General features: G+C 43.6%; 2 protein-coding genes across 2 annotated transcripts; one reads left to right on the plus strand and one right to left on the minus strand.

The window, feature by feature from the left end:
• Positions 1 to 59: 59 nt before the first annotated feature.
• LOC120699786 (solute carrier family 40 member 2, chloroplastic-like) lies at positions 60 to 4,694 on the minus strand. Its single transcript, XM_039983864.1, has 14 exons — positions 4,441 to 4,694; positions 3,544 to 3,751; positions 3,405 to 3,468; positions 3,017 to 3,141; positions 2,856 to 2,945; positions 2,551 to 2,730; positions 2,251 to 2,325; positions 1,955 to 2,056; positions 1,760 to 1,868; positions 1,540 to 1,686; positions 1,345 to 1,451; positions 1,156 to 1,269; positions 756 to 1,060; positions 60 to 476 (listed from the first exon to the last, which is right to left on the minus strand). The coding sequence occupies exons 1-14, from the start codon at positions 4,572 to 4,574 to the stop codon at positions 470 to 472; spliced, it is 1,767 nt and encodes a 588-aa protein (XP_039839798.1). The 5' UTR covers positions 4,575 to 4,694; the 3' UTR covers positions 60 to 469.
• Positions 4,695 to 9,868: 5,174 nt separating this feature from the next.
• On the plus strand, positions 9,869 to 16,732 carry LOC120699787 (pentatricopeptide repeat-containing protein At2g31400, chloroplastic-like). The gene is made up of 4 exons (XM_039983865.1): positions 9,869 to 12,239; positions 12,834 to 13,047; positions 15,845 to 16,029; positions 16,133 to 16,732. The coding sequence occupies exons 1-4, from the start codon at positions 10,291 to 10,293 to the stop codon at positions 16,392 to 16,394; spliced, it is 2,610 nt and encodes an 869-aa protein (XP_039839799.1). The 5' UTR covers positions 9,869 to 10,290; the 3' UTR covers positions 16,395 to 16,732.
• Positions 16,733 to 17,033: the final 301 nt, after the last annotated feature.

Below are 17,033 nucleotides of genomic sequence, written 5' to 3' on the forward strand. Positions count from 1 at the left end.
AATTCAGTTACTTAGAGAAACCATCACACAGTAATCACTCCAGTAACAAGGAAACATGATGGACAGAATAAAGAAGACAGTGCATTCACTTAATAAGATCTAGTTACACTGTTACACATTTGCAGCATCAGAGGGGGACAGTGAGGAAAGAAGAGGTGGTTAGATGCTATTCAGTACTACAGTTGACTGTTAATGTTCTACATCAGCTACAACAAGCAATGTTTAAACAGATCGTATATGTACTGTACAGGTGGGGAGATGAATTAAGTAGAGTGTATACAAATTGAATCCTGCACGTGGCTGAGACTAAGAGGAGCAAATGCTTTTGTCCTAAGTGTATGCTGTATCGAACCTAAATGTCACAGCATATATTCACATCAATCGTAAGAGTATTGCAGATCCAACAAACACCATCAGCCAAGTAGGCGCCTGCAGTTTTCCTAGCTGTGTTGGGAGTATCCTGCATCATCTACTGTCTGCAAGATAAGATGAGTGTTATGAGTCAGTTTTAGATCATACGAGGTCTGAAGGTTGAATCATGCATAATTGCTTGCACAATGATATTTAAGGACTGATTAATACACTTTGTTTGGACCATGATATCAGTTGTTTCAGTTTTCGGTAATAGTTAAGTGAAAAAACAGTGATTTAAGTATCTTGCTTGAAAATGAGACTCAGAAACATACATTCATCACTTGTCAAATAACACTAGCACAAAGTTCAGTATTAAGAATGAAGATAGCACAATCACTTACATTGCTTGAACTTGGTAAAGGGGATCAAACATGAAGAGTTCCCTCTGCTCATCTGTTGGATTTGTTAACCACCGACAGAACATCCACGCTGCCCCAGCAACTGACGACACAGACAGGATTGCCAAGAAGCCGAAATGGGAGACATCATTCGCAACAATAGCCATAGCAAGCATGACTAACTCTGCAAGGCTTGCAATTGAAACCTCCATTCCTCCAATTAGATTTGCTTTTGAAGCAGGAACACCAGTTTGGACGATCTGGGTCCCGACAACATCATAAGACATGTGGCCCAACCGAGACAGTGCCTGCAGATTAACACAGAATAGATGCAAGGATTACTCTATAATGTTCAACTAAATTAGACTGAAAAGGGGATATGAAGTTAAGATTACAGTCTTACAATGGATGCTAGGAATATAAGTAGAGGTGTCCTTTGCGAAATTGAACCGACCCAATACACTGTGAGCGCAACGGACAGGAGTGAAGCTTGAAATATCAATCCAGCAGCTCCCGCCTGTTATAACATCAACCATTTGCATCAACTGTGAAAGAAACTATGGCAACAAAGCAAACAAGGTAGATGTCAAACCTTTAGAATTCCAACTCTTTTAATCAAGCTTGAGGAGATGAATGTTGCAACAAGGCCCATGACAGAACACAGTCCACTGAAAGCACCAACAATGGACGGACTAATACCTGTTCAAAATTGATACATATAGTCTTATACAGAGGCTTTTAAGGGAGTCATAGATTTGAACAGGAGAAGTGAAACACTGAAACCTACCACGATGCATTAATAATGCAGTCATTATGGCACCCGGGGCAAGTGCAACATTGAAATTTAGAAACACAGTAGCTGCACTTGCAGGTAGAACTGTTTGCTGCTTATACTCATTCCAGCCATGCTTGATAGCACTCAAACTATTTTGAACTGAAGATTAAAGAGACTGTTAGACTATCTACCGAAGTAAAATTAAATAGTTAACCATGTCAAAGTTCCTCACCTAACTTGCGTACATCTAACAGATCAATACAAATAGATTCATCAGTGGCAGTTCTAGAGGAATCAAGTGCATGGCATGAGACTCTGTTAATTAGTTGACCCAACATAACCTGAAATTGAGAAGTCCACATAGCGCCCTGTGAGTATGCTACATCTGGATATTCAAGTTTTAGGAGCGAAAATAAATTTGGTTTACCAGAACAGGGAAACTGCATATCATTAGACCACAAGCAATCTTCAAACAGGTCACAGGATGGTATTTCGATAGCAGTAGGCCAAAAACTGAAGCACCGACTGTCTGCAATCATTCCCCAAAAAAGTTATTAGATATAATTTGTCCACCCAAAACAGGATGTCATGTTCAGCTATTTGCAACCAATAAATAAGAAACCAAATCAATCACAATCAACGATCAGCCTTGTTGTGCACTGAAGTCTCAATCAATCAAATAAGATGATGGTGATATGCAAGTATGAGAGTGAGGAATCACACCTCACAAATTAGATCAAGTCGATTAAGCACAGCATTTGCTTGAGCTAGTGCAACGGGCCTGTTTGTTCCTGCTAACTTCACACGGGAAAGAACTGTAAGGGAAGAAGTTAATCAAAACAAGAAGCAAATTATTTTGAAATCTCAAAGTTATTTAAGATAACAAAACTTTTCTATTTAAACTATTATAGACTTCTTAGTTCCATCTCACGAAATTTTTGTTGCAGAGGGAATATCAAATATTTACAGTCAAACTAACAAAGTAGCACTCTACAAAAGTGGTATGCGGATCAGCAACCCTACCAAGACAACCCAATCCCGCTCCATGGCAACTCCTAGCACCAATCCTGCAAGCCTTTCAATAGCTCCAGCTGCCACTAGTGCAATAAACCAAGGTCTCAGAACCACAGCTGTTGTAGAAGCATGTTTCAGATTTTTTAGAGCATAGATGACCGTTGCAGCTGATATCAACTGAGTGGCTACCTGCAAGACCGGGTTGCACAAAGAACTGGCATCAATTGAAGTACGTTTTTGTGTATCGCATATGGACTATATGAAACATTTTTATTGCTCAACATAAGAAACTAGAGAAGATAAAGGACAAGCACCTGCACAGCATTCAATGCTGTGTACATGGGTATTCGAGGGAAATGGTCCATAAGCTTGCCAACTATTGGTGCCCCAATAAACACTGAAAGCTGGATATCATATATTTAATTAGACTATTGATACAGAATATTTCTCTTAAATTCAGTACAGTGGCACGTACCTTTGTGAAGAAACCAACAATAGCAACAGGCAATAGGCTTGGATGAAGAATTGCCAGTGCAGCAGGCCAAGCAAAATTCCACAGTTGTTCCACCAAGTTACCAAATAAGTAACTAGCATATAGAGCTGCATCAATGTTGTATGTGTTTAAACTTTACATGCTACTTAAGTTCCATGACAGAAATGATCTTAAAGTAAAAAAAAAGGACTCTTAGGGGTATGACAGAGCTGCTGCTCCTTTTATGAGACCATGAAAATATTAATCAACTAACTATACATGGATCTTCTGCCTCCCAAGAAATTAGCAGCATATTTGCATAACTTATACAGTGTAAACAGTAATACAGATACTAAAAATGAGATGATCCTGAAAAAAAAAACTCACTTACCGTATAGTCCAGCAGGATGAGCTGGAGTGGAGGCCAAAGTATGTTGCTCTCCTTCAGACAAGACCTTCATTATAAACAGATGATTACAAGAGGGCAAAGGATTCAACAAAGAACATCAGAAAGGGGCGAAGGTTCATACCGGCAGCTCTTCAAAATCAGAAGGACAGGAGGCCCTATCATGCAGTGAAAAAGGACTAGAATCTAGAACATCTCCACAAAGATTAACAACCGGAATGGAGCATCCTGGCGGCAGTGATGGTGGATCATCAAAATCCTCTTCTTTACTTACAGTACTAACATCAACCTCAATATTTGTAATGTAACACTTTGGGACAAAATTGTGTAGCCTGGCAAAAAAAATTATGCAACATATTAATGATCTACAAACTCTTAACTCAATCGAAATTTCAGGAACAAATTCTAATACAAGAAATGTAAACAGCAACATCAAGAGCTCAGTCAGCTGGACACCTGGTTACACAGTGTTTCTAATTCAATCAACCTCAATTGTGACTCAATCTTATTCGCTGTTCAACACATTTATGCCAACAAGAAAACATATAGATATACACAAGACAACTAAAATTAGCTTTCCTTCCATAACCAACTGGATAGCCTGGTGACAAAGAGGCAAAGGCAGCAAAATCTATAGAGGAGCCAGAAGCCTAGCATCCACAACAAAAAGGAAACCATCAGGAACACGCTTATATGATCACTGCTTCAAACCATATCCTACATCTCAGTGCAACCGTCAACATTCCACCTCAAAATTCCCACACAAGCATCCAAGACTAACCTACCAAGGTTAAGCAACCTGCCCTAATCCTAACTACCAATCTTGAACATGAACCATCCCCATCTCAAATCCCCTATTCTAATTTCTAGCAAACCACCCCTCGTCTCCCCGGAGCTCCAAGATTCCAAAGAAGGAACCTTTACCATTTCCTCGCGCACCAGAGGCACCCAAATAAAGGAGCCAACGCGTTCCGCGCGGTGTCAGCGCGAACCAGCAGAAAGTAGACAGACGGACATTCACCTGAGCGTGCCGGCGCCGGGGGAGGCGGCGGGCCTCAGGCGCAGCGTCCACGCTCCGGAGACGCGCCGGCGGCCGGCGGGCGCCTGTGGCGAGGCGAGGAGAGTGGAGGCTGCTGCGGCGGCGAGCATCCCCATGGCTTATCTTGATGAGGCGGAGGCGCGGGGCGGGAGGAGAGGGAACCAGAGGCGAGGAGGGACGGGGGCGCCAAGTTGCCCACTCTCCACCTGAGCGAGGGAGTGGAGAAGAGAGCGAGGGGAAGATGGAGAGGAGATAGGAGGGGCCCTACCGGCCGTCCGATGGAGATCAGACGGATGAGGGATTTTCTAGTGTTTTGTGAAGGAGAGGAAAACCAAGAATAATTAGAGCAAGAAAAATGCAGCTACTGCCGAAACACGGGAATCTCCAGGGAATTTATAGGACACAGTGAACACATGTTCTTTTTTACATGTTGGGTTTCTCAAGAAAAGAGACAAAAATTTATTTTTTAGCTGCAACTATTTTAGTGGTTGTTCTAGTGCTGACTTTGCTCATCCAGCACCACAAAGAAGCTCATATTCTTACTATTTTTCTTTTCTTTAGCCCATATTCTTACTATTTTTCTAGACGACTAGCAAAGCTGCCTTATTATCGAGGATATGGTTTTCTGGGTGTAAAAATAGACACATTCGTAGACATCTTAAAATTACATAGAGAATCATATATGGTCAAAAACCGCTTATTTTTAATCTAAAAAACCCGCTTAATTTTCCTTCCAGTGGAGCATGAAACAGTATGTCAAATATTCCCTTTAATTACATGATGAGATGGTATGGTACTTTTTATGGGACAACAATCTGATTACTTGTGATGATTCTAAATATATCCAATCTAACGACAGAAGCAACAAAAACTGGTGTATCACTTAAGTGATAATTTAAGGAGACGAAATTCAATCAAATGATATAGCACGGGCTATTTTTCTTCCTCAAGAAAAAGCGAGCTTCAAAATCACTAATTAAAAAGAACTCAAAAGATGGTTATAGAGAATTTGCACCTTTCCTTTGCCGCCAAATATTTGGCTACTTGCCTCTCCGGACTAATGCTGCTCACATTTTTTTTATAAAAAAACCGTGCTCGCATCGATAGAGATAGGATTCCAATTTTAATTTTTCGGATGCATGCATGTGGCGGCCCATTAGAATCTTTTCCCCTTTGGCTGTCCCCAACAGTTGCAGATGGTTGCTAGCTCTAAAGACAACTAAATATAGTATAAAACAACTATTGATATACTTCCTCCGTTTCAAATTATAGTTGGTTTGATTTTTTTGACTACTCATCTTATTTAAAAAATTGAGCAAAATATCATTTTTTTGTTGCGGCTTGCTTTACCAATACAAGTACTTCAAAAATAACTTAAATTTGACTATATTTGCATAAATTTTTTGAATAAGACAAGCGATCAAACTTAGAGCTTAAAAAGTTAAACTAACTATAATTTAGAACTGATAAAGTATTAAAGTTTTTAGGGAAATGTCTATTGCAGAAGTCCGATTTTCAATCTTCAACTATAAAACCAGATAACATAGGCAATCCAGCTATCAAAACCGAGCAAATTTAGCTATAGGGTGGTTTCCAAGGTGGTTTTGTATTTTTTAAAAAATAAAGAAATTTTACTTAGATAAAAAATCAAAACTAATTCATTTTAAATCAGAAAAATTTGAAACTAGTACAATTTTTTTTCTAAAACTGTAATCTATCTACTATTGCTATATTTGAATCTTGATTATTTAAAAATAATTGATATAACTACAAGCAACTAAATATTATAAAAATAAAAAATTTGGATCTGAATAACTGAAAAGTATCATGTAATAGATAACTTACATTTTTAGAAAAAAATTTATACCCATATTGTATTTTATTTATTTAAAATGAATAACTTATAAATTTTTTAGTTTAAATTTGAATATTTTTAATTCTCACAAAATGAAAAAACCACCTTCAAAACCATCATATCTAAGGGGTCAAATTTGTCCGGTTTTAACAGTTGGATTGGCTTTGTTATCCCATTTCGTAGTTGAAGGTTGAAAATCGGACTTTTGTGATAATTTAAGAGTGTAAATCGGACTTTTTCTAAATTTTTATAGATCCATAGGACACTATTTTTCCATTCGAGCCACGACGTCGCTTATTCCAAATACACACTAGCAGCGGCACAATCAATTCTTTTGTTGTGGCTTGCTTTACCAATATAAGTTCTTCAAATATAATTTAATTCTGACTACGTTTGCATATATTTTTAAAATAAGACGAGAGCGATCAAACTCAGAGTTTAAAAAGTTAAACGCACTATAGTTTAGAACGGATGAGATATTAAAGTTTTTATGGGTCCATAGTACACTATTTTTTCCATTTACCGTTCGCGCGGCACGAGCCACAACGTCGCTTATTCCAATTTCCAAATACACACTAGCGGCGGCAGAATCACCAGCCACCTGCTTTTCGCGGTTTCTCTTTCTTCCGTGGTATGCTCAGGGTTCGTCTAAGCGGTGGGAACCGGTCCGGTTCCGGTTTGGGCCGGTACAAAACCGGCCCAAATTCAAAATTTAAATTTAAATTTAAAAAATAAAAAATTCTAAAAATACTTCAAGGTGCGACGAATCTAATGTTGTCAAATTTTCTCAAAAATTCGTTCATTTAGTATAGTTTGCGGGGATTTGAAGTTAAACAAAAAACGTGCATACAAAAGTATACAAATACAATGTAAAAGTAGTACAAAAGAGGGTTGGAGGGTTCATTTAGACTAAAATATGTTATACAAACATTTATTTAGTATACTTTGCGGGCATTTGAATTTAAAACAAAAAAGAATTTTTTTTTGAATTTGACCGGTTACCAGTCAAACCGGCCGATATACCGGTACGAACCGGTTGAACTACGCCATTTGAATTCAAATTTGAATTCCACTGGTTCCGACCGGTAACCGGCCAAACCGGACCGGTATACCGGTACCGGAGGCCGGCGGTTACCGGACACCGGTCGGATATTAAAACCCTGGGTATGCTAGGCTGTGCTAGCGACGTCGCCCCGGCCTTCTATCCATGGACTTCGGTTGCAACGCCAGCCGCAAAAAGAAAAAACACTCACCGGGCGCCACAATTTTTTTCTCCTCCTGCAATCTCCATTGTTTTTTTTTGTGGGATACGAGCATGGATGTCACCAAGTGGAGTTTTCTCAGGTGCAGGGCCCTGAAACGTGTGCCTTTCTGGAACCTGTCACCTGCATGGAAAAGGCAAGAGGCGAGTGGTTTATGACTCTTTGTCTTTTGATGCCGTATGGAGTCACTTCCAAGTTCTAAACACATGGTCACTGTCATCTAGATCCATTGGCACAAGTTTAGAACCTACGGAACTCTTGAAGAATCAAGTGTGGAAGTTTCTAAATGTCTTCATGATCCGGAACTGATGGCATGGTCCATACACTTTTTGCTGCCCTCTGGCTCGATCTTGGACATGAGGCCTCTCCAATGGATGGTTTCAAGGTGGTGTCCGAGGTAAATGAAGTCGGTCACAATTCTTTTCTGAAGACAAACATCAACTATTCATACACATGTCATGATCAATTTGACATAACTACAGTTACATTATGCCATCTATTTCACAAACTTACAACAATTTTTCATTTTTTTTTCTAGATACACATGTTAGCAACACGAGTTGATCATGACATATATGGCATTGTATGGCTGCCATGGGGCTTCATGCAAAAATATTGTGGGTTTGTGAGACTAAGGGAACAAGTAGATGTACGAGAGGTGAGGCAGTAAATATACTTCTAGAGGGTTCTACAAGTTGGCTTTGAAACACCTTGCCATGCCTAAAACTTTCTCTTGGGTTTGAAAGTCAAAATGTACCCCAAGGCTTAAGGTTTTTGCTTGGCTAATCCTAGACTGAATATACTAGAGAAATGCCGCAACCAAGGAATTTCAACGTGCAGCCTAATAATCACTTTTGCCATGTGCAATAACCAAGTGGTGGAGGACTTAAATCACCTTTTCTTTGATTGCCCTTTTGCCATGGCTTGTTGGCAAAAGTTGGAATTCGTTCAGAACAACACTGATGTCTGATGATATTCACATTCGTCTTGAGCATGGTCGTCTCAACATGAATTTTTCCTTACTTCATGGAAATCTTCATCATTGCAGCTTGGGAAATTTGGAATCTCCGAAATGGCAGAATCTTTGAGGGACATCCAGTGAGTTTTTAGCTTTGGACCATGAGGTTCAAAGAGCAAATCCTCCTCCAGTTGCATAGGGGTTATAGAGGATCTTAGGCCAAGATTTTTGCAATGGCTTAGTTGTATCTTGTAACTCTGCCTCCCCCCACCCCCCTCCTTGAAATTTTTTCTTGTAAGTATTTGTCAACCATTGTAAATACATGCTTTTTTATTTTAATGGAAATGCTGTGGGGGATCTCTCCCACAGTTTTGGGTTAAAACAAATTGTAGTTTATTGATAGTTAGATATGGATAGTCGTAGTTTTTAGAAATGGACTCTTTCTTTGAAATATGACAATCATGTTATACTTTGATGGCTTGATGACCAAAGTTCATAAAATTTGATATTTGCAATCCTATTGCGATCTAAAAACGAAACGATCTAGCATTATTGTTCAATGACACGTTACAAGAACTTCTCCAACAGGAGTCAACGTAGAAAGAGTATATCATAAGTACGCTATAACATGCTGTGCGGTCTCAACGACCACAGTCGCAAAACATCTCACAATAAGACCGCACACATATTCCTGTATCTCTACAATTCGACTTTCCTTTCTCCTAGTCTCATCCTTATCAATAGTATCAAAGAAGCACGAATGGTGAAAATTCACACCTAACTGTTTGCATTCTTCACGTTCGATAACTCTTTGCTCCTCTCCTCCGAGCAATAAATTTGACGTCAACCTTTGGAGATGCGAAATCCAAACCACACACCATTCGCAATAACTCTGGCTAGGACTACGAAATCCCGAGGAAATCAAATGGAGTTTGTACACATTTCCGCGGAATTTGGCCGAAACAAAGCCCAACGGCCCTGAGCGCGCAGGCCCTCAACGAGTGGCCGTTGCACTTTGCCAGCTCAGCAGCCGCCTCGGCCCCACATGTCATCCTCCCCGGAGTACCCGAAGCGTTCGGCCGCCTCGACCCACACGGCACGCCAGCACCACTCCACGCCTCACCGCAGAGACTGCAGCTGGGCCATACGAAACGGCGGGACCCACTTGTCATTAACCGAACCCGCGGAAACAATCCGTACGAAACGCCTGTAGCTTGCGTGGGAAATCATCCGAGGTGCGTGTGGGTGGGGCCCACGCATCAGTCCAAAAATCCGCTCGCTTTTTTTTTGGCGTCTTATCTCTTTCCTCCCTCCCTCCCTCCCTTCCTCCTCTTCTTGCTTTCCTTCCCCACCCACGCCACGCGTGTGTTCTTCGCAGCCACCCAATCCCCGCCTCGCGTAATCCAGCGCCAAATCGCCCCCACCTTATCGCCAAATCGACCGCCCACCGGCATGATGACCCCCTCATCATTGCCCCCGCCGCCGCACCGCAGAGGAACGGCCCTGGTTTAGCCGTCAAAGCCCCGCCTTGCTGGAGCCTTTCTTTGGGCTCGTGCCGCGTGCCTCCAGCGCGGGTTCGATTCCGGCGTGGCCCTGCCTTTCCCGGCTGGATTGGGGTACGGGCGGGGGGCGGTTTTGCGGGAGGGCTTTGAGCTTGGTGGGATTTCTTGGGCGGAATTTGATCGGCGTGGAGTGCGTCTGGGAGGAGGCTGTTCTTGCGTGGTTGCGTGGAGGCTGCTGCTGCCGCCGCCGCCGGGATGGCGACGCACTTCACGCCGTCGCAGGCGCACGCGGCGTCGCACAAAGCGGCGCACCACCACTCGGCGTCGGCCGCGGCCGCGGCCACCGCGCGCCTGCACGCGTCCGCGCCGCCGGCCTCGGCGTCGGCCGCGGCGGCGACGCTGTGCCCCCCGCCGCACCTCGTCACGGCGGCGTCCCCGGCCTCCTCCTCCTCCTCCTCCGCGGCGTGCCCGCCCGCCCACAACCCCATCTTCGTCGGCCCCCGCGCGCCGTGGGTGCCGCAGCCCCAGCGCGCCGCCGCGGCGTCCGTGGCGCTCGGCCCGGAGTTCCGGCGCGCGCGCACCACCCGGACCATCTCCAAGCGCTCCCGCGGGGGCGGTGGCGGCGCGGGAGCCCAGGACCGCGGCCGCGTGTCCTCGGCTGCCGCGGAGCGCTGCGTCAACAAGCTGCTCCACGTGGGTCCTGAAGACCGGCGAGCGCTTGGTGCGGCTCTTTCGTCCTTCCGGGGTGAGCTAGTCGCTCCTGAGGACTACTGCCAGGTCCTCCGGGAGCTCGGCGACAGGGATAAATCGGCGTACCGTGCATTTGAGGTGTTTTATGCCGCCTTGCCTCTTGTTGGCGGTGGTGCTGTCGAGAAAGGCAAACTTCTGACTGCCGCCATCGGTGCGCTTGGCAAGATGGGCCGACCAGACTTGGCAAGGCGGGCTTTTGATACTGGCATTGCTGGGGGATATGGAAACACGGTGTTTGCGCACTCTGCCCTCATCTCAGCTTATGCGAGGAGTGGACTCGCAACTGAGGCCATGGGGGTGCTCGAGTTGATGAAGGGTGCAGGCTTGCGGCCTACTACAGTGTCATACAATGCTGTTATTGATGCATGCGGAAAAGGGGGTGTCGACCTTACGTTCACACTTGGGTATTTCCGTCAGATGCTGCATGATGGGCTCTGTCCAGACCGCAAGACGTTTAATTCACTTCTTGCGGCATGTAGCCGGGCTGGCCATTTGGAAGATGCTCGTGCTGTCTTTGATGAAATGATCCATCTTGGGAGCGGGCGTGACATTTACACTTACAACACATTTGTCGATGCAATTTGCAAGTGTGGCAACATGGAGCTGGCTATGCAGGTTGTCTTGGATATGGAAGCTAACAATGTCAAGCCAAATGTTGTTACATATAGTACGCTTATGGATGGCTTCTCCAAACTGGAGAAATATGATGAGGCACTCAAGTTGCGTGGAAAGATGAAGTCTCTGGGAATTCAACTGGACCGAGTTTGCTACAACACCTTGCTGGCCATATATGTGAAGACAGGGAAGTATGATGAAATTGCTATTGTGTGTGAAGAGATGGACAGTTTGGGCATTGAGAAGGACACTGTCACTTACAATTCCTTGATTAATGGATATGGAAAGCAAGGACGCTTGGATATGGTTGCTTTCCTTGTTCAAGATATGCGGGCGCAGGGTGTAGCTCCTAGTGTGCTGACATACTCAACTTTGATAGATATCTATTCAAAGGCAGGAATGCATGGAGATGCATTTAATGTCTACTTGGATTTTAAGGAGTCTGGTCTAAAGGCGGATGTTGTTCTGTTCAGCTCTTTTATTGATACGTTGGCCAAGAATGGCTTGGTAGAGTGTGCTTTGGCTTTGCTTGATGAGATGATGAAGATGGGTATCAAGCCAAATGTTGTAACCTACAACACAATTATTGATGCGTTTGGTAAATCTAAGATTCTTAATGAGGAGGATCCTGAGATTGGAGACATGGCAATTGTTGGGGTTTATGGTGGTCAGATTGTAAGGTCCGGTAATCCAGCTACCAGAGGAGGCCGTTCTGCAATTGATGTTCGGATGAGGAGGTCCCAGGAATTATTTTTCATTCTGGAATTGTTTCAGAAGATGGTCCACCAGGGTGTACGACCAAATGTTGTAACGTTTTCTGCGATCCTGAATGCTTGCAGGTACATCTTCATCATTTCCTTAGAGCCTTTCTAATGCTATTTTTTTTTCTGGCCATAAAAATACACTCTTGTGCATTGTATCAGTTGAAAATTCAACAATTGGTGCTGCGATACCCTGGATATTATACTGTTTTTTTCAGCTTAAACTAGATAACTTTTTTTGAAAGATTAAACTAGATAACTTCAATGTGTATTTATTTTTACACTGGTTAAACTTAAGGCTTCCTGTATTTCATGAATACACAAAGTTACTCTATATTCTATAACCTATTGGTTTCTTTGATACTAGAAAAAAGGTATGCTCTTGTGTTATTTCAAAACAAATACTCCCTCCATTCCAAATTATTAGTCGTTTTGGCTTTTCTAGATATATCGATTTTGCTATGCACCTAGACATGATATATATCGAGATGCATAGCAAAAACTATGTATCGAGAAATAGAAAAGCCAAAACGACTAATAATTTGGGACGGAGGGAGTAGCACATAAGCAAAATATAATCCTGCTAATTCATCTAAAAAATTACGTTTATATTAGTGCGCCTCTTAAGTTCTGTGGTTTCTAAGTATTAATGCTTCAATCTTGTTCTTGCAGTCGCTGTAATAATTTTGAAGATGCGGCCGTTTTGCTGGAACAGCTTCGGTTGTTTGATAACTTTGTATACGGGGTTGCATATGGGCTTCTTATGGGCCATCAAGAAGTTTGGTCTCAAGCACGGTCCCTCTTTAATCAGTTGGGACACATGGATTCTCCAACATCTTCTGCCTTTTACAATGCACTTACTGATGTGCTGTGGCATTTTGGCCAGGTAGGTTTACAGTTTACTCCTTGGGTTCATTTAGTCTATTAGCATTAGGAGATCACAGGCATTCTCTAGTAATATTATTTTCACTTGTTATATGAAAAGAACTACCTTTATAATAGTTGCAAGAACAGAGCCGATGCTGGTGTTCCTCGATCCAGGAACATCATCCTTGTTCTGGGACGTGAGAACAATCTTGGCCCCACCTTGTAAAACCTTTCACAAGTAGCATACTGCATTCCTCGATCTCGTTCCTTGACCCTATTGACACGGAACATTGTACTAAATTTTTTATTTTATTTCACTTTTGGCAACTTCACATCTTGTGACGTTTCGTAGTGGACAACACTCGAGCCAGATCGACTTTATCCTTACTAGGAGGGAGGATAGACGTGATTGCTTAGATTGTAAGGTGATACCTGGGGAGTGTGTTGTCCCTCAACACAAGCTTGTGGTGGCGGACTTTCGTCTTCGGGTACGTGTCCACCGGGAAAAATGTGCCAAGATTGCGAGAACAAAGTGGTGGAAGCTTAGAGGGGAAGCGGCACAAGCGTTTAAGGAAAGGATGCTAGGTGAGGGGCCTTGGGAAGAAGGAGAAGACGCAGATGACATGTGGCTAAAGATGGCAACATGTGTTCGGAAGGTGGCCTCAGAGGTGTTTGGCGTGAGTAGGGGAGGCAAACAGGAGGGGAAAGACACCTGGTGGTGGAACGACGAGGTGCAGAGGGCTATTAAGGAGAAGAAGGAGTGTTTCAAGCGCCTCCACCTTGACAAGAGTGCAGCCAACATCGAGGGCTATAATTTAGCGAAGAGGGTTGCAAAGCGAGCTGTGAGTGTAGCAAAGGGTAAGGCGTATGATGACATGTATCAGCGGCTAGGCACAAAAGAAGGGGAGAATGACATTTATAGGATGGCTAGGATCCGCGAGCGGAAGACAAGGGACATCAACCAAATCAAATGCATTAAGGATGGGACAGATCGACTGCTAGTGAAGGATGAGGAGATCATGGATAGATGGAGAGAGTACTTCGACAAGTTGTTTAATGGGGAGAGTGAGAGCCCTACACTTGAGTTAGATGACTCTTTTGACGATACCAACAGACGTTTTGTGAGGAGAATTCAGGAGGTAGAGATCGGGGAGACTTTGAAGAGAATGAAGAGAGGTAAAGCACTGGGCCCTGATGGTATTCCCATTGATGTGTGGAGATGCCTAGGAGATAGAGTAATAGTATGGTTAACTAAGCTTTTTAATCTCATTTTTCGGTCAAATAAGATGCCGGAAGAATGGAGGAGAAGTATATTAGTACCTATCTTCAAAAACAAGGGCGATGTTCAAAGTTGTACTAATTACCGTGGGATTAAGCTGATGAGCCATACGATGAAGCTTTGGGAGAGAGTTATCGAGCATCGCCTAAGAAGAGTGACAAGTGTGACCCAAAACCAATTTGGGTTCATGCCTGGAAGGTCAACCATGGAGGCGATTTTCTTAATACGACAATTGATGGAGAGATATAGGGAGCAGAAGAAGGACTTGCACATGGTCTTCATTGACATTGAGAAGGCATATGACAAAGTACCGAGAAATGTCATGTGGTGGGCTTTGGAGAAGCACAAAGTCCCATCTAAGTACATTACCCTCATTAAGGATATGTACAAGGATGCGACGACGTTTGTCCGGACATGTGATGGCAACACCACTGACTTTCCTATCAACATAGGCCTACACCAGGGGTCAGCATTGAGCCCTTATTTATTTGTTTTAGTGATGGATGAGGTCACAAGGGATATACAAGGTGAGATCCTTGGTGTATGCTCTTTGCTGATGATGTGGTGCTAGTTGACGAGAGTAGGGCAGGGGTTAATAGGAAGTTAGAGCTGTGGAGACGCACGTTAGAGTCGAAAGGGTTCAGACTTAGTAGGACCAAGACCGAGTACATGATGTGCGATTTCAGCGCGACTAGGCATGAGGGGGGAGACGTTAGTCTAGATGGGCAAGTGGTGGTCCAGAAGGATACTTTTCGGTATTTAGGATCGGTGCTACAAAAGGATGGCGACATTGATGAAGATGTTAGGCATAGAATTTCAGCTGGCTGGTTGAAATGGCGGCAAGCTTCTGGCATTCTTTGTGACAAGAGGGTGCCACAAAAGCTAAAAGTCAAATTCTATAGGACAGCAATTCGTCCGGCGATGTTATACGGTGCTGAATGTTGGCCTACGAAAAGTCGACATGTGCAGCAACTGAGTGTAGCAGAGATGCGGATGTTGCGGTGGTTTTGCGGGCACACAAGGAGGGATAGAGTCCGGAACGAAGTTATTCGGGATAGGGTCGGGGTGGCACCAATTGAGGAGAAACTTACTCAGCATCGGCTGAGATGGTTTGGACATGTCCAACGAAGGCCTCCTGAGGCGCCTGTGCGTAATGGGGTTCTTGAGCGGGTCGATAATGTAAAGAGGGGTAGAGGTAGACCTAAACTGACGTGGGATGAGTTGGTTAAGAGAGACCTTAAGGATTGGAATATCTCTAAAGAGATAGCTTTGGATAGGAGCGCTTGGAGACTAGTTATCAATGTGCCTGAACCTTGAACTTTTTCTTTCGGGTTTCATCTCTAGCCTACCCCAACTTGCTTGGGAAAAAATGCTATGTTGTTGTTGTTGTTGTTTGGCAACTTCAATTGTTTGTCGTCCCCCAACCATCCATCCTAACTTTTCATCGAATGAGTTGTGTAAACTCTTTCCATATACATACACATCTCATTATATAGCTTAGTTGTTTTGTGACATTTTTGTTCCTGATCATTTTCAGAGACAAGGAGCTCAGCAAGTTGTGCTCGAAGGGGTAAACCGTCGTGTTTGGGAGAACACGTGGAGCGAGTTCTGCCTGGACCTGCACCTTATGTCATGTGGTGCAGCTCAAGCAATGGTTCATGCATGGCTCCTGAATGTGCGCTCTATTGTTTTCGAAGGACGAGCTATGCCTGAATTTTTAAGGTACTTGGTCCTTGATATCTAGCTTCCATTTCATTATACATTTGTGCAAAGTATAGAATCCCTTGGGTTTACCTGAACTAATACCAGGTTTATGTCTCGACAGCATTCTGACAGGATGGGGAAAGCATAGCAAGATAGCTGGTTCAAGCACTCTCCGACGTGTTATTGAAGCATTGCTTCTTTCAATTGGAGCACCATTTCAGGTCGAGCGCTTTAATATCGGAAGGTTTGTGTCACCTAGTGCTGTGGTGGCTGCTTGGTTGAGAGAATCTGGCACCATTAACATTCTACTCCTCCGCAACGAGCGAGTACAGCATGCAAACCTGCCCGATCTGGTACCGAGGTTACAGGCGTTGCAGTTGTAGCTCCCTAGATCTCATCTCATCCATCCCGGTTAGCATCAGGCTTCAGGCCTGGTACAAGCTTCCCTTTAGTTTTTGTTCATCTTCATTCAGAAGATTGTAGTGTATCATAGTTTCAGGGAAATAGGCAAATAGCTCACTCTATCAAATCCCAGTGTTTTAGGCTTTTCTTTAGCCAGAAATGTAATGTTGTAAAATTGGCAGCCAGCCTTACAACTCCTTTTTCATCAGGATAAAATCAAACTTCTTCACAATTGGTGCTCCCCTGCCTTGAGTCCTGACCTCGGACCTGTGCCTCACTTTCCTTAATGGCAAAGAAAAGACAGTTCCTAGGATGGTAATTTGTCGTTATTCATCGGTAGTCAATGATGCCCTTAAGGCCTTGTGTTCCTCTTTTGGTTTGTTTGATGAAAGCTACACTTGCCCTGTTGCCCCTGAATGGTGACACCCCCGTTGCTTTCCCCCCTTGGCTCGTGATGCCTTTACTGCTTTGAAAGATGCCAGCTTTGCTGAAGATGCATAGAGCATCTTCCCATTCATGAACAGCCTGTGGCTGTAGCTGCTTTGTGTGGGAGCAGCTCAAGTGGCTGGCTGGGGAGGCTGTAAAGGTTGGAGCTGGAAAAGAGTGGTGAGGAGCAGCGC

Source organism: Panicum virgatum, chromosome 3K, assembly GCF_016808335.1.
Source record: "Panicum virgatum strain AP13 chromosome 3K, P.virgatum_v5, whole genome shotgun sequence".
Taxonomy (NCBI): domain Eukaryota; kingdom Viridiplantae; phylum Streptophyta; class Magnoliopsida; order Poales; family Poaceae; genus Panicum; species Panicum virgatum.